The sequence below is a fragment of the Sceloporus occidentalis genome, unplaced genomic scaffold (genome assembly GCF_023333645.1).
Source record: "Sceloporus occidentalis isolate IW3139 unplaced genomic scaffold, rSceOcc1.0.p SCAF_1, whole genome shotgun sequence".
Classification (NCBI taxonomy): Eukaryota; Metazoa; Chordata; class Lepidosauria; order Squamata; family Phrynosomatidae; genus Sceloporus; species Sceloporus occidentalis.
The window spans coordinates 243684038-243702383 of NW_028316981.1; the positions used below are offsets into that span (position 1 = coordinate 243684038).

At 42.4% G+C, this 18346-nt stretch overlaps 1 protein-coding gene across 3 annotated transcripts in view; it reads left to right on the forward strand.

The window, feature by feature from the left end:
- Window positions 1–17775, forward strand: part of LOC149323691 (kelch domain-containing protein 3-like) — an 81932-nt gene extending 64157 nt beyond the window's left edge. For 2 of the 3 annotated variants that reach the window (XM_089512067.1, XM_089512058.1), the window contains exons 15-19: window positions 1044–1134; window positions 4793–4893; window positions 9936–10020; window positions 10230–10334; window positions 17377–17775. In XM_089512067.1, the coding sequence (XP_089368193.1) occupies window positions 1044–1134; window positions 4793–4893; window positions 9936–10020; window positions 10230–10334; window positions 17377–17481 (487 nt within the window). In that variant the 3' untranslated portion in view covers window positions 17482–17775. Of the gene's footprint in view, window positions 1–1043; window positions 1135–4792; window positions 4894–9935; window positions 10021–10209; window positions 10335–17376 lie in introns of those variants that run through there. The other variant, XM_089512076.1, reaches the window with a different exon arrangement.
- Window positions 17776–18346: the final 571 nt, after the last annotated feature.

Sequence of the window (18346 nt, forward strand, 5' to 3'; positions counted from 1 at the left end):
AAGTCCATTATGTGTTCCTAACATTTGATATTTGAAAACAGTCTAGTTTATCATATAAACACAAAAGAGAATATCACACATCTAGCTGAAATCCTACTGACATTGTAGATTCACATACTGGAGACAGGTTCTAAACTGAAACTTTGGAGAATATCATATGAGAGGCTTACCATGAGTAAATCACCATGAAATCGTCCAAAATGAAAAAAGTGTGATCAGGGTTCACACACACTCACACACACACCCCCACATGCTTCTCTCGCCAGTAAATCATCATGGAGGTGTTGGTGCTTGCTTGTCCAGTGAGTAAAGCATCTTGTGAGTAAAGATCCTGTTATTGCCAAATGGCGGCTCCAAGTATACTTTACTCACTGGACAAGCAAGTGCCCAATTCCTCCATGGCAATTTACTGATGAGAGAAATGTGCGGGGGTGTGAACCCCAATTACACTTTTTTCATGATTTTCGGCAAAATCAGTAGGATTTCAGCTAGATGAGTCACATTCCATATCATTTTTATGTATGCAGAACTGCATGCCATCCAGGACGAACTCTAACTAAGGAAGATGGTAGGCTACCACAGATAATATGAGGCCCCCTTGGACCGTAAGCCAACTAATAAAATATGCTCCAAAATCAAGAAATATATGGAGAACTAGTAACTCAAGCCCATGTTCTTAACCATAAATTATCACAGAAAGCCATTAAGTCACAAAAAACTATATATGTTTTGAGTTTGGCAGGAAGACACATAAATATATAATGTATCTAATATGTATTTAAAGGTTGGAAGTAGCATGGTAGAAACAACAATGTTCATGTGAAATAAATCTAATCCTAAATTAACTGTTAATGTTTAGACTTATCTAGATTATTTTTAAATTGTGAATTTTAAACTATGGATTGATTGTTTTAATATGTACTGGTCTTATTTATTCTTTTAAACTGATGTCATGTGTTGCTTATTTGTTGTTGTTTCCCTCCTCAATCCATGGGGAGAGGCAGATAAAAAGTAATAATTATGATTATTATTTGGATGTGTAGGTTTACACCCACCAAAATCCCCAAAGTGAGATATGAATTAACAGGCTCGCCTTTGCTGACTGAATCAGTTTCTCCACCACCTCCTGTTCCAGTAAGTGCTTTGTTTCAGTTTTGCTAAGTCAAGACCTTCACAGCTTCTCATTGTAAGAAAATATTGAGAACTGTGTACACTTCTAGACATTGTTGGACTGCAGTTCCCATTGCCCTCATCTACAAAGGCAGTAGTGAAGAATACTGGTAGGTGCAGTCCAGCAAAATCTGTCCGGGTAAGAAATTTCTGCTGTCTGCCAATTGCCATGGGTTATCTTTAGTCCACATTCCCCATGCTCATTCATTGAGAATTTGGCTGTTGCCTGATAAAAGGGAAGTTGGGGGGGGGGGGGTTAATAGCAAAGATAGAAGCTACCTCATGTCTCCATAGTGTTTTCCCTTGTCCTTTAATGCCCACCCCCCACCAGCTTCCTTCATATTAATTGCAAGAATTGTAGGTTTGTTTAACTATAAATGGAATCATGTAGAATTTGTTGCTCAAAAAAGCAGGCTTCCTTTTGTTTGTATAAAATCCCCACATTAGCACAACAGGAGATGTTGCACATAAAAAAACTGTTTGTAATAAACATGTTATGTTGCTGGCATCTGATCTGGAATTAATTTTCATGAAGAGAAATAGATAAATATTTTAAATAGAATAATCCAAGTTACATGTATAGCTCAAATTGATACAAACTTGTAGAACTAGTGGCTTCACTTGTACCTTAGTAGAATATGCTGTATTGGTTGTCTTATAATCAGTAATACTCACATTAATAACTTGGTCAGTATCTGTGCAAAAACAGAAGTATTCCCAAAGGTTATAGAAATCACTATTACCATGTTATACATTTTTCCCGGAGTGAATACTCCTGGTTTTTTCATGCTCTAGCAATCTTGTATGGCCTTCCTTTTTTAAAATCACTACCAATTTCAACTTACGTTCAGTCATCCAGTTCTTTATTTTTTACTAAATACAAGTACAAACATATTGGTCTCCCCAGACATAAAGCAGTAACTGTGCTTATGTTGAGCCAGCACTCTTGACACAGTCTGTTAAGGCCTTTGATCCTGCCTATGATATGAGATCTGACAGAGAGACCCTTTTGATCATCCCATCATCCAAGATAGTCCAGCCATACACAAACCACAATTGGCCTTCTCAGTGGTGATATTACAACTGTGGAATGCTGTCAGGCACCAACTTTGAACAGCTTTTGATGGTTGATAGAAACAATCTTGTTCCAACAGGTCTATAATTAAACAGTTGGACTTATATACTAAACTAGGGATGAGTAACTTAGGGGCTATTCAGACTGCCTCAAAAGGGTGGTTTGCAGCCTCCCCTTTCCTGGCCAGATCGAGGCTGTGACAACCTCACACCATGGCCCAATCCAGCCTCTGGAGGGTGCAAAAAGAGCCGGAAAAAGTAGCTTCTTTTTGCACCCTCCAGAAAGCGCCATAGCCACAGCAGTGCAGCTGTATGGCACCTCTTCAGGGCTGCATCATCTGGATGCATTGCCAGAGGAGCACCATGATGCATGTGTTGTCTGGAATGGCACGCGGCATCATGATGCCCTGGGGGCAAGGGCAGGGCATCCAGCATCAAGACTCTGCACCTTGACTCCACCCACAGGCCAGCACAAAGTGTCAGTCTGTACAGGGCCTTAGAACCTATTGCATTACAAAAGTAAGCCAAAATGCACCAAGACAGAAGCTGCTTTCTGCTTATCCCTCCATATGCTGCTAAAGCACTTCCATTCTCTTCCTGGGGGAGACAGTCATAAAAGCATACCTTTTGTCACACTGGAAAATCCATTTGGTAAAAGGTATGCTTTTTCCCTCTGGAAAGGGAATGAAAGTGCTTTGAGGACACGTGGAGATGTAAGTAGAAAGCCACTTCTATCTCACTGCATCTTGGCTTATATTTGTAATGTGATAAGGCTTTTACTAAGAGGCTTGACAGACCACCCCAAAGGGGCAGCAGGATATCACCCCTTTCCTAGTCATATTGGGACCACAGCAACCTCACACCATGGCTGCAGAAAGGGGCTCCTTTTAGTGCCCTCAGAAGGTTGCTATAGCCACGGCAGCATGGCTATATGGCATTCCTTCAGCACTGTGTCATATGGATGCAGTACCGGAAGAGCATCATGTGTCATCTGGACATGACACCCCGATTCTGCCCCCAGCTGACCTTTCAGGCCAGTCTGTATAGGGCCTAAGTTTGATAGGGTCACATACATTCCTCATCAGATACCGGTGACCATGCCTCCACCTTCTTCTTCTTAACTCCATAAGTGGCTCCTATGCTCTCTATGAAACATTAGGAGCAATTTTTGCCATATTTTTGTCCCCTGGGCATGAAGTTTTCCATTTTTAAAAGTGCCTCTAGTTTACAACAATCCCAGGGAGGGCAAAAACATGTTTTAAAAAAAAGTTTCAGGGGACATTTTGAGTAAAGAAATTTAAATTTGTTTTTGTTTAGAAATAACAAATTAATACTAAATAAAAAATTAAATTCCTTAGGGGCTGCAAAAATGCCCTGGAGAAATGCATGTGGCCTGTACACCACACTTCTCCTATCTCTGTATTAGACTGAGAGAAATGTAAGTTTCTGTGGAATTTTTCACAGTGACTGGACATGCATTTTTATTGGTGCAAGAATGTACCATATATTTTACCCATCCTGAGAGCATTTTATGATGAAATGCACCATATAAATATTACAAATAAATATATGAACAAATAAATAAGTCCCATCAGAATATTGTATAAGTGGCCATTTGTAGACTCTGCTTTTGCATAGAGACTACAGCTCAGGCCCAGATGTTGGTTTCTAGGGGACCACTTTTACCCATATGCCTGTGGTAAAGGAAGGAAGGACACCTGACATTTAAGTGATGAATAGAATAAAAAGAAGTGAAGTCTGCTGAGTGTTTGCATTGCTTGCCATTTAAGTTAGCCCTGGGAAAACCTTTAGTCAGTGCCTCAGTCTGTGTCTCCTGCAATGAAAACATTGCTCAAATGCATTTTCAAAATAAATTATATTTGCTGGAGGGACCCATTTAAATTTTCTTTAAATCATTTGTTTATAAAGATTACCCAGATTACCCAAGTATCACCATTACATAGCAAAGTAATTACTCTATATTTAATTTGCTTAGCAATTAAACTACCAATTAAATATTTGTCTACATAATATACTCCTTTTCAAATGAATTAATTAGTACTAAATGCTAAGAAATGGTTGTTAAACATCAGGCATTATGCTGTAAAAGATCAGATTAGTTACATTGCATTGCCACTATTAATAATCATTGTATTAACTAAATAAATGCCGAACATTTCCCGTGCTCCCTTTGGAAGCAGGAGTAAAATATTAGAGGCTCAGTTGAAACCTAGAAATAAGATAACATTTACCCAAACATTCACCACTCTGTAACACAGCCTTCCCTTTATCAAGATTGAATGAAAGAATAAGATTATAGACTACATCAGTTCTGGATTGGCATTATTCTAACATTTCTAATTTCTTATGGTCTCCACAGAGGAAAAAATCTATTGGGCCAAGAAACAGGCTGTGATGCAAGAAAACTTGGCTAATCTTGAAACATTGCTCTCAGTAAAAGTGGAGGTTAATCATGATAAAAGCTTTCTCTTCTTTCATCCTATTTTATAACAGCTCAAGCAGTGTTAACTAATGACTTTCTACCCAGACAGTTCAGTTCCAAGATTTCCATTCTGTGCGTAACCAAGCAATGGAGATGATTACAAGGGCCTTTGCTTTGCTGGACTCTGAATTTCAAAAGCTCAACATGTAGGTATTCTTTGGCATTATTAGAATGGCTATTTGATCTAGTGCTTCTTTGGGAGACATGGTTAGCTGCCTTTAAATGGAAGGGATTAGCATGCTTATGGTATAAAGGAATGAAATGTTTCCCCCTATAACATTCTCTAGGCATGTAATTCTTCACTCATTTTCTTCTCAAAGGAAGTAATGTATAATTTTAGCAAATTCTTCCGACTGCCCCATTTTCAAATGCTATTTGCAATTCTGGAGTTAAAGGTAAAGATATTCAGATATTCTCCGTTGACAAGGTTGTCAAGCCCTGACCAATCATAGGGGATGGTGCTCATCTGTGTTACTAAGCCGAAGAGCCAGCATTGTCAGAGACTACTCTGTGATCATGTGGCCAGCATGATTGCACAGAATGTTGTTTACCTTCCCACCAGAGTAGTACTTATTTATCTACTTGCATTTGCATGTTTTTGAACTGCTAGGTTGGCAGGAGCTGGGACTAGTGATGGGAGCTCACCCCATCATGCGGGACCCAGGCCTTGAACTGCCAACCTGCCGATCTTGCAATCAACAGAGTCAGCGTCTCAGATGGCTGCTTTGTGCCTGAAACAGCATTTTCTGTGCAGAAAATATATTTCTGTGCAGACATATTCTTTTTACACATTTTCTTCACAAAACAAACGTGTGAATTTTTGCACAGAATATAAGTCCCCAGTTACAGTATGCGCTACATGGAAAATAATGTATCTGCAGAAATGTTACTTTCTATATAGAAAATGCTGTATCCTGTGCAAAACAACCATGAGTGGATTTTGTGCAGAATAAGTTCTGAAATGTGAAAATACTCTTCAGTCCAAGAGTCAGAGTTTCTCAGCAGTTGAGAAACATTTTTGACCATTGTTTAAATATTTTTCAAATATTCTTCCCCTCCTCATACCATTCAGTGTTTTAAAATGTGGGAGAATCTAATTGAATCTCAGAATTGTTTCACTACATATAAATAATATATTTCCTGGGGATCGTAGTATTTTGGAAACAAAGATAAGGTAGAAAATGCTGATGATATTTCCTCTTGGTCCACCTTCTGATAATGGTAATGTAGGCAGAATTTAATTTATACAGAAACTTTCCTTGGGGAAAGTGGAAATGCAGCTAATTCATACAAGTTCAGACTAGAGGAGCTTCCTCCATTAGAAGAAAATGCTTCTTCTAATGGAGGAAGCTCTTATTTCAATGTAAATTCATCTCAATTAAACCTCATATTTATTTATTCATTCATTCATTATAATATTTATGTACCACCCAACAAACAATGTTCTCTGTGTAGGTTACAGTAACAATCTACATGAAAAAAAATCATAGAATCATAGAATTGGAAGAGACCACAAGGGCCATCCAGTCCAACCCCCTGCCATGCAGGAACTCTCAATCAAAGCATCCCCAACAGATGGCCATCCAGCCTCTGTTTAAAGACCTCCAATGCACTACACTTCGAGGGAGTGCATTCCACTGTCGAACAGCCCTTACTATCAGGAAGTTCCTCCTAATGTTGAGGTGGAATCTCTTTTGCTGTAGCTTGCATCCATTGTTCCGGGTCCTATTCTCTGGAGCAGCAGAAAACAAGCTTGTTCACTCCTCAGTATGGCATCCCTTCTAATATTTAAACACAGCTATCATATCATCTCTTAACCTTCTCTTCTCCAGGCTAAACATCCCCAGCTTCCTAAGTCGTTCCTCATAGGACAGGGGTAGGCAACCTGTGGCCCGCGGGCCGGATGCGGCCCAGCGAGGCCTTGGGACCGGCCCCAGCCCAGTCCTGCCACCGATTGCCACCGGGGCCTTTGGCGTCTCGTGCAAGGGGCATGGTGGGGCAATTGTCTATAGAAGCCTCAGAAACATGCATTTATCTTAACATTTTTTAAAAAATCAGCAAATTTTTTCGTATGTCCTCCATTTTTTATTTAAAAAGTGCCTTCCATTTGAAAATTTTGTCCTACATTTGTCCCGGTTTATTTATTTATGTAATTTTTTTAAATTATTTAATTATTTATTTTTTGGCTTCGGCCCCCCAGTTGTCTGAGGGACAGCAACCCGGCCCCCGGTTCAAAAGGGTTGCCTACCCCTGCTCATAGGACATGGTTTCCAGACCCTTCACCATTTTCATCATCCTCCTTTGGACATGCTAAAGTTTCTCAATGTCCTTTTTAAATTGTAGTGACCAGAACTGGACACAATATTCCAGGTGGGGCCTGACTAAAGCAGAATAGAGTGGCACTACTACTTCTCTTGATCTAGACACTATACTTTTATTGATGCAGACTAATATTGCATTGGCCTTTTTAGCTGCCACATCACACTGTTGACTCAAAATGAAATACAAGCATGAAGTCTAAAGCAATATAAAAGAATCAACACCATAAAACCAGTGATGTTTGTCACAAATATCAAGATATCTTAGGGCACATGTTCACATCAAGCTAAAAATTGTTTTTTTTTTGTTTGTTTGTTTTGTTTTTTGGTTCCCATAAAAACACATGAGTTGTAACCTTGTGGGGTTGCTGGAGATTTTCCACTTGAGATCCTCAGTTGCCTCAACAGGAGCACAGTTTCTAGGATTCCATTGGGAAGACACTATGACAGATCCATTAAAACAAGTTTGAATTTTCCATTGTTCATTGCTGAAAAGCCAGATGAGTAAGGAGACAGAGGGAAATATTCGGAATTAACTCTGTATTAAAAGAGGTTGTGGATGCAGTTGTTGGTTTACTTTCTTAAATCTAAACAAAAATCCATCAGTGATACCTTTATCGGCCAACCAAAATGCACAATATACTTGTTGCAAGCTTTTGAAGCTCCATGGACCTCTTTATCAGGCAAGATGTTACAAACCAAACAGGAGAAAAACCATTTGGAGATGTCAGACAGACGCCTGCATGTTGTTTCAGCCCTTAGTAAAGATGGTATGCTGGGTAAATTACAATGTGTAGACCAATGGTTCCTAAACGTTGGTTCGCTAGATGTTTTGGAGTTCCACTCTGGGAAGCCCCAGCTAGCTTGATCAACAGTTAGGAATTCTGAGAGTTGAAGTCCAAAACATCTGGAAGACTAAAGTTTGTGAATCACTGGTGTCGACATTTTCATCAGTATAGGTTCTTGGAGACTTGATTGTCTAGCCATTAACAATAACTGTTCAGTCTATATCAGACAGCTGTTCAACCTGTACCAGAAATAGGCACTGTCTTCCCTTGGACATTCATGGCTTTTTTTTTCTCCTTTCATTTTCTTTTTGGCTTGAAGGCTATCCCAGTAAATTTATGTGGTTCTATTTCTGCTGTTAGATACTGTAGCATCATACAATGTGGCATGTCACATGTCATATAGAATTAGGTTAAACTATGAGCCAAAACCACTCACTACTAAAAGTAGAAAAAAGAACAATGCTGCACAAAAGTCACAATAATTGAAAGGTCAAAGAGGAATTTATAGGCTGCAATATACAACCCAGCAGACTCTTGCTGTATAGAGTTCTACATTTGATTTTGTTTTGTCCTTTTACACTATTCAAGAGCCCCACTGGGGCATTTTTAAGTGCTCAATTTTAGTGTTCTAGTTGAGGAGAGGATTTTTATTAAAATGCATTGAAACATGGGAAGATAGGTTTTTGAAAAAATATTTATTGCTAAACCCCTAATTTGCTTTGGACCACTGTTTTTCCCTGTTGTATACTTTGATTAACCTTTCTCAAATTACCAGATCCATAGGAGTACATCTCCTGTAATCCTCTGCCAAAGTGACCCATGAGGTTGCCATAACCCGGCTGCAACCGGTTTTTTCCCGGTTTTGGCGGCACCTGCCCGGTCACGGCACGGGTGCAGCCAAAAACCGGGAAAAACCCGGTTGCAGCGGGGTTGCTAGGCAACCCTGGGGCCTCGCTGCCCTCCTCCTCCTCCACTGCGCATGGCCGTGCGGAGGAAAAGGAGAGCAGCGAGGCCTGGGGCAGAGGAGGCTGCAGGGAGGCGGCGCCTCTTGGGCGCAGCCGCGCCAACCTCCCCGCCTCCCTGCAGCCTCCTCGCCTCCTTCCTGGTCTCTGCGGGGGCCAGGAACGAGGCGAGGCCCCGGCGATGGCCGGCGGCCTGCTCGCCTCCTTCCTAGGTCCTTGCGGGGGCCAGGAAGGAGGCGAAGCCCCGGCCATCGCCTGCGGCCTGCTCGCCTCCTTCCTGGTCCCTGCGGGGGCCAAGAAGGCGGCGAGGCCCCGGTGATCGCCGGTGGCCTGCTCGCCTCCTTCCTGGTCTCCGCGGGGGCCAGGAAGGAGGCGAAGCCCCGGTGATCGCTGGCGGCCTGCTCGCCTCCTTCCTGGTCCCTGCGGGGGCCAAGAAGGTGGTGAGGCCCCGGTGATCGCCGGTGGCCTGCTCGCCTCCTTCCTGGTCTCCGCGGGGGCCAAGAAGGAGGCGAAGCCCTGGCCATCGCCGGCGGCCTGCTCGCCTCCTTCCTGGTCCCTGCGGGGGCCAAGAAGGAGGCGAGGCCCCGGCGATGGCCGGCGCTCTCCTCGCCTCCTTCCTGGTCTCCGCGGGGGCCAGGAACGAGGCGAGGCCCCGGCGATGGCCGGCGCTCTCCTCGCCTCCTTCCTGGTCTCCGCGGGGGCCAGGAACGAGGCGAGGCCCCGGCGATGGCCGGCGCTCTCCTCGCCTCCTTCCTGGTCTCCGCGGGGGCCAGGAACGAGGCGAGGCCCCGGCGATGGCTGGCGCTCTCCTCGCCTCCTTCCTGGTCTCTGCGGGGGCCAGGAACAAGACGAGGCCCCGATCCTGGCCTCCGATCGCGGCGAGGCCCGGGGCCCAGGCGGGGAGGGAAAGCCTCTGTAAGTGGAGGCTTCCCCTCGCCGCTTGGCTTCCGCTCCCCGCCGCAATCGCGAGGGAAAATGTAGGACAAAATTTTCCCGGTTTGGAGGTCCGGCACTATGGCAACCCTACCCATGACCAGCAGCTTGGGAAGGATGGACTTTAATCTGTATTTTTGCTGTTTTTAAAATCCTTTTTTCTTTCCCTTGCACGGTTCATTCTCAGGGCAAAAGCTGAATTGGTTCAGGCAACAGTAGCTTTCAAACAGGAAAAAGAGCAATATGACATACACTTTAAAAATCAACAGAAGGTAAATATTTTCTTTTTCTTCTCACCTGGCACAATGTATTGCTGTTATCTTCTTCCACAGCTCTTACTGCAGTTGTAAGGGTACTGGAATATGCTGAAGCAGAGCTCTTCAGCTATCCTGAACATTTCATTGATTTCAGTTTTGGTTTCTATTTTGAATCATGTACTTGACAAATTGCTTCTCACACAGATGGATTTTCTCTAAACCAGGACCTCCAAGAGATGCTAGAAAAACACAAGGTCCAGAACGAAGCATGGCTCAAAGCTAGAGCTGAAGAAAATGACAAGGAAAGGAAAGAGCTCTATAAACTAAGGGTAAATATTTACAAAATGAAGGGGGGAGGCAGTGACTAGAAAAAGCCTGAGTGTTTCCTTATGCCATGACCTAAGGCCTGCTTTCAATTGTATACACAGCATATTTTACTGAAGTAATATGCAGTTTCTCACAGAACTGTTTTGCAACACTGTTGGGGAAATAACTTCAATGCTGCAAACTACATGCTAATTCTATCAGCCCTAGTACATCCTGGAGTTAATCTAGCTATAGCAAGTGAAAAAGATGTAATTTCTTTATGATGGAGAAATTTATTAACAAATTGAAATAGTGACAGGAGAATAGGCTTGCCATATCCCGCCTGGGGGCGGGACTTTCCCGGTTTGGGGCGGGGCCGCACGGTCACGGCCCGGTTTGGCCCCGCCACCGGGATTGCCCCTGCTCCCGGGCGAGATATAGCAAGCTGAGGGAGGCTTTCCCTTGCCGCTTGGGCCCAGGCTTGCAGGGAAAGCCTCCCTGAAGGGGAGGAGTCCCTCTCCGCCTGGGCTCCGCCCCCACCAAGGGCGGGGCCCAGGCCCAGAGGGAAAGCCTCCCTGAAAGGGAGGAGGCCCTCTCCGCTTGGGCTCCGCCCCCGCCGAGGGCAGGGCCCAGGCCTGCAGGGAAAGCCTCCCTGAAGGGGAGGAGTCCCTCTCTGCCTGAGTTCCGCCCCCGCCAAGGGCGGGGCCCAGGCCCAAAGGGAAAGCCTCCCTGAAGGGGAGGAGTCCCTCTCCGCTTGGGCTCCGCCCCCGCCGAGGGCGGGGCCCAGGCCCAGAGGGAAAGCCTCCCTGAAGGGGATGAGTCCCTCTCCGCCTGGGCTCCGCCCCTGCCAAGGGCGGGGCCCAGGCCCACAGGGAAAGCCTTCCTGAAAGGGAGGAGGCCTTCTCCGCTTGGGCTCCGCCCCTGCCGAGGGCGTGGCCCAGGCCCATAGGGAAAGCCTCCCTGAAAGGGAGTAGTCCCTCTCCGCTTGGGCTCCGCCCCCGACGAGGGTGGGGCCCAGGCCCAGAGGGAAAGCCTCGGAGGCTCCTATTCAAATGTAGGACACAAAAAAAATGTGTCCTACATTTGAACATTTTGTCCTACATTTGTCCCGGTTTGGAGGTCCTGATGAATGGCAACCCTACAGGAGAAGCAACTCTGGGGCGGGTTGAACCTTTTCCTTAGTAATGTCTGACATCAATTGAACAGTCTGTATCCAGAATTGTTGAACATTTGGGCACTCCAACCACATGTGTAGTTAAGTACCTCTTGCCCCACAATCCCTCCAGCACAAAGGAGATGTCTTCCTTGTCATTCATGCTAGCTGGACAGGGGTCAGGTACCATCTGTATACTACTTTCAATGTGTTTTCCCATAGGGCAGATGACTTAGACTTATAAGGAGGACATGACCATATATGATGCCATTCTGCATCTGAAATAACCAACTGTATATCCAACTCCCACCCTGTTTTATAAAATGTACCCCTCCCATAGGAGTTTTCAACCATCCAGTTATACAGTGCAGCTGACCCTCCCTTCAGTGGTGGATCTGGGACTGTACACATTTGTTCAAGTATGGTCAATGATCTAGGAGTTTCTCCTGACCGTACTAGTTGGGACACAAATGAGGTAATTTGTTAAATTTGGAGCCAAGAGGGTCTAAGGGGCGACAACACATTTAAAATGCTTTCTGTAGTTTTAGGTCTAGAATTCTGAAATAAGTCTTGTATGATATAGATGGCCTTATCTTCCCATCCTTTAAATTGTGTGAACTTACCTGGGCTAAGAAAAGAAGGATGTAGTAGGAATGGTCTAATTGGGAGAGGGCTGGAAGCCATAAGATGGCACCATTTCTTCCAAACAGAAAGTGATGTTCAAAGAAAAGGGTTTTCTATGCTGTCCAGAGTTCTAGCTGAGATGTTAGGAAAAAAAGGGCTGACAGACTGAGGTTTTTCTATGGTTAATTTTAATTCTACCCAAAGTGTAGAGGTAGATCTCTTACTGAGCTGGGTAGCTTGGATTAATTGAAATGCTGCAAAGTAGTATTCCAGGTTGGGTATGGCAAGACCTCCAAACTTAGATTTCATATATCGTCAATTTTTAGGAAAGTGAATTCGTTTACCTGCAAATGTAAAGTTGTCTACTTGTTTTCGCCATGAAATAAAATAAGAACTGGGAATGGACAGAGGAATAGTTTGGAACAAAAACGAACGTTTGGATAGAAGTTTCATTTTTAATAAAGTTATCCTACCCAACAGCGAGAGTTTGTATGATTTCCAGAGTTTCAATCTAGATTTCATCCAATCTGTGAGAGGTTTATAATTCTGTGGGAGCAGCTGGATTGGATCTTCTGTAATTAATATACCTAAGTAAGTGAAACCCAAGTAAGTGAAACCCGATGGACAAAGATGGAGGCTAGTCAAATGTTGCCATTTCAATTGCTTATCTAAAGGCGTATTAAGACAAAGTAGTTTGGATTTTTGTAAGTTGACTCTGATGCCTGCTTTTACATCAAAGCAGTGGAGAACATGTTTTAGTGTGGGGAATGAGGTGTCCATGTCTTGAAGAAATACATCATCTGCATAAAGGTTTAACTTATGCTCCTGCATGCCATGGAGCCAACCATGAATTTTATGATTATTCCTAATAGAGTCAGCAAGGGGCTCTGCTGCTAAGGCAAATAACACTGGTGACAGAGGGCACCCTTGTTTGGTGCCTCTGCAGAGATCTATCCTTGGAGATTCTTGCCCATTTATATAAACTGTTGCTGTTGACCCTATGTAAAGGCTTCTGACTAGAGCTGTGAACCAAAATTCATACCTTCCAAAAACCCCAAAAGATAAGGCCATTCTAATCTATCAAATGCCTTGAGGGCATCCAAAGATAACAATGAGAGTTGGGAGTGTGAGTGATTAGCATCATGTATGATGTTCAGCGTCCTCCTAATTGCATCAGCTAATCTTCGGCTTGGCATAAAACCAACTTGACTATCTTGAATATAGTCGCTTATAAAGGTGTTACTCCTGTTAACTAGAATAGATGAAAGAAACGTGGCATCTTGATTAATAAGTGAAATGGGCCTAAAATCCTTTACCATAGGATTATCTGCTGATGTTTTAGGAAGTGGAATGATTCTTGAGAGTTTCCAGCTAGGTGCTGGTAAAGAGCAATTCATTAAATAGCTTTACAAGGTGCATTAATTACTTCTCTGATGTTTGGATGCACCCTCGTGGTGGTGAAGTTCTAGGCTTAGCCACTGAAATTTGAGGTCAGCAACAGAGATTTTCTATAGAGGTTTTATACCACTGTGTTCTTATCTTACTCATTGTGTAATTAGGAAAATTTACCAAAAGGGATTCCCCCTGCTCTCTGCATCCATCAGGAGCAGATCCCAAAGATTAAAATGCCAAGAAAAAGCAAACTTTTACTTCAAAAAGCACAGCAGCACAGTTTAATATATGGATCCTGTTTTCCTTTGCCCTTGCACTGTGTGAAGTGATCCAGACAGTAATGCAGTGATGATTCATCCAGTTCTGACTCACTGTATTAAAATTGTTTTTAGAGAATGTAATTTGGTGTACCCTGCAGCTTCTTGGAGTGTTTGTGTGTTTTTTAATGTGAAGGACCTCATGCTAGAAACTGGTAACGTGAAAGCAATAATAATAATAATATGTTTTTCTCTAAATCCATTTTTAAGTATTTCAGTTTTAGAATTTCTTAAATTCTTAAGCAATTTGTAGGAATTCAATTACAAAAACTTAAAAACAAAACAAAACGAAAACTCTTTATTGTTTAATTAATTCAGATGAAACTGTGGTTGGGGCAAGTTGATATGTGTATATTATGTGCTAATTGCATTGCAATTAATTTCTGTTGTTTGATTTAAACAAAGTGTAAAACAAAATGTTATAGTTGGGGAAATGGCTTTTTCCTTGTTATTATAAATCTTTCAAAACATCATTTTTACCTGAAATATTGAAAGCCAGTGTGATGTAATGGTCTGGGTGTTGGACTAGGACTCAGGAAGAGCAGGGTTTGAATTCCACTTAGCATGAAAACCCACTAGATGGCCATGGCAAATCTCAGTTTCAGAAGGTGGTAATGGCAAAACCCCTCTATCCAAATCTTGATAGGATTGCCATAAGTTAGAGTTGATTTTTGTTATCCAAAAACCTGAGGGTCCTGGGAGGGCACCAACAAATTAATACATTTTAGGGGAATTTTAATAGCTCAGATAAAAGTACACTTTGGCTGGGGCAACATTCAGCCTTGGATCTTTTTGTATATTTGTTCCAAATTGCACAGAATACTCCAGAGGCAATTCCAAATGGGTTTTGTAGTTTATTAGTAAAAAAACTCGACACACTCGTACACATACTGTCTCTCATGCATATACACAAGAACTAACGAAGCAAAGGTGGGAAAAGGTGAAAAGTGGAGGCCTTGCTAATGGTAATACTCTACCAATCCTGAAGTGTAGCTCCAATCAAGGGGTGTCCGGAATGGAGATGTCTCAGTAGCCACTGTGACATGTGGGGTGGGCTGGCTTATTGGGGAATGTAGTAGAAGTCAAACAGAGATTTTGTTCTGCTTCAGACTAGACCAAATGGCTAGTGCTAAAATGTCTATATTTATACAGTGCGCCCTTGGCTTACGGGGAAGATCCGTTCCAGACCCTCACGTAAGCCAAATCCCACGTATGCTCGAGCCCCATTCAAGCACCAGAGGCGTGCACCCCATTCATTCTAATGGGATGCACCACCCATTGCGCCCTGCATGCTCTTGCGCGGCTCTACACAGCTTTCCACGTAAGCTCAAAGCCACATATAACACTGGCGCACTGTACTCAAAATCACATCCTAGGACAGTATTCTTGGCATTAATGGATTATTTCATTGCTAAATGGTTTTCTCCGAGAGAAGAATAGTGTGATACACAGTAACGGCCAAGCAATTGGTGTAAATGTTACCAGACGAAAAGGGATTCATTCCGAAACTCTCTTTGTCTGGGATCTGCAAACAATCTCTGAGTCGAACTCACTATCACCTTCTCCATAGTCTAGGGATTATGCTGATTCTGATCTTCAATGAGCACATCAAGGCTGAGTGCCTTAGACTTCTCCCAGTCTGGACTATCCAGTTTGACCCAGTATAGCTGGTTTCCTGTGCTGCTCAAGCCACTAGCCTAAAATTTCCCTTTTTAATATTAAATTACAAGATATTAAATTGATATCAGGGTCTCAGAGTGGTAACTGGTTCTTGGATTATAACTTGAAGACACATAATAACAATTGAAATACTAAAGGCAACTGTATGCTGTCTTGCTTGTAAATCTTCCTTAAGATGCTAGGCTTTATTTCTGAGTAAATGCATAAGAGTCAGGGTACCTTTTCCTTTTGGACTATTCTGCTTTGGTCAGGCCTCACCTGGAATACTGTGTCCAGTTCTGGGCACTGTAGTTCAAGAAGGATATTGTCAAGCTGGAACATGTCCAGAGGAGGGTGACCAAAATAGAAAAAACTCTTGAAGCCTATGAGCAGTAGCTTAGAAATGTGGGTATGTTTGGCCTAGAGAAGTGAAGGTTAAGAGATAACATGTTTAAATATTTGAAAGGATGTCATATTGAAGATGGAGCAAACTTGTTTTTTGCTGCTAGAATAGAGCAAGGAGCAATGGATTCAAACTACAGGAAAAGAGACTTCACCTAAACATTAGGAAGAACTTCCTGACAGTCAGAATCATTTGACAGTAAATTATGCTTCCTCCGCGTGTGGTGGAATCTCCTTTGGAGGTTTTTAAACAGACACTGGGTGACCATTCACCAGGAGTGCTTTGCTTATGTATTCCTGCTCATCAGGGGGCTGGATTGGCTGGCCCTTGTGGTGTCTTTCAGCTCTATGATTCTATGATTATATAATCCATACTTCACTGGAAAGAGCAAACAAAGTTTACCTTAGCAGTATGCCAGGGATTCTGTATGTCTTTGTACCCAGTCCACATTGCCCTGTATAATTAGTCCCTCTGACAGAACATTGAAACAAGTGTTTCATGAAAATCCATTACTCTGAGCTGCCAAATTTTAACTCAGATATAAAATGACGGTCAGGCACCAACATTTTGAAAAGGATGAAGCAGAGAAGCAGATACAACCTCCTTTAGACCATATTGTTATTGTTACATGCCTCCAGGTTGACACTGATTTAAGGCAAACCTATCATTGGGTTTTTTTTTCCCCTGAGGAGGTTTACCATTACCTTCTACTGGGTCTGAGAGAGTCTGCCTTGCCCAAGGTCAGCCAGTGGGTTCCAGTGTTGGGTTAGGAGTCAAATACTAGTTTCCCAGAGTCCTACTCCACCATTCAAACTGCTTTACCACACTGGCTCTCCACTTCAGAACATACATCACTCAGTGCTGGAACGTAGGCTCATCCAAAAAAGCTGAATGGTGAGGGATTCAGGACAGATAAAAGGAGGTTGTTCACAAATCCAAAACTGAGCTGTAGAATTGAGATGATGATTTTGTGATAGCCACTGATTTGAATTAAAGGGAAATGAGACATACACAAGCTAGGTCTATCAGTGGCTACCAGTCCACCATATGTTATCTTCAGTATCCAAGGCAGTATGCTTCTGAATACTATTTGAGAGGGGGGGACACTAATGCGAGGATGCCTTGTGGGCTTCCCGTTGGTAAACAATAATGCTGGAATAACAGTTCTTTAACCTGATCCAGCAGAGCTCTACTGATATGCTTACACATTTTGTCCTTCATTTCCATAACTAGAGGTAACGCTCAGTAACAAGACATTACTAAGAACGGTTTTCCCCTTGATGATGAGATAGAAATGTTTAAAACTGTAGTTTCCTCATCAAAGAGACATAGATAGATAGATGGATTGAATTAATCTCCTGTCCATTTCAAAGAAAGAGGCATAAATAGAAACAAATACACATTCAAATTCTAGGAGCTTATGGGATTGGTCTGAAGAAGATACCAGTTTTATTTGTTTTATAGTTCATTCTTGAGGCTTATGAAGTATATTTAACTTTTTTATTATTTTTTCACAGGAAGAGATTCTACATGATCAGGAAAGGTTGAGAGATGAACAACAAAGCATTCAGGAGCGCAATCAGCAGCTCCTTTCTGTAATGCAGCAATTCAAAGGAATGTGAACAGTTTGCTGAATAAAGCCTGATCACATGTTCCAGATCATAGCAACAACACAGCATCCCTTGAACAACTGAGCTCTTATATCTACTGTGACAAAGCTCCAGTTACCATACAGAGTGAAGTTTGATCTCTCTAACTTTCCATTCAGCCTAAGGATGAAGTCTCTTTTAAAGTCCCTTTCACATTTTAAAAACATTGTAAGCCTCTAATTCAGTATTTTTCATTTTTACAAATAAAATAAATAAAACACATGTCTCTGTATGTACAAGAAAGAAAAGAATTTTAATGCCTGACATGATAAAAAAATGACTACAATAAATGTAATGCTATCCATATACATAGTATCATCTTTGAAAATATGTTCTTTTAAAGAAAGACTAAATGCTTTGGAAACATGGGGGATACTATTGTTAGGAAGCTCATTTATCTGTATTGGGATTTCTCAATTGGTCGACAGATGTACTAATATATGATTTTTAAAAAAACATCTGCTTCAACCCTTATCAGTTAACAATCATGTTCAAAACTGTAATAGTAATGAATATTAAAGATAACATATTACATTAGGAAAGCAAAAGTGATGAGGAAAGTGAAATTTTAAATTCCACGTCTGTGAGAGAGAGAGAACACATTCATGTTGTGTCCCATTGAGTTGTTTCTGACTTATGGCAACCGTAAGGCAAACCTATAATAGGATTTTCTTGGCATGTTTTTTCAGAAGGGATTGCCATTGCCATCCTCTTAGGCTGAGAGATTGTGACTTGCTCAGTGGGTTTCCATAACTGGGCGAGGATTCAGACCCTCGTCTCCCAGTGTCCTAGTCCAACACTCAGAACATTACACCATGTGTAAACCATTCCACCTTTA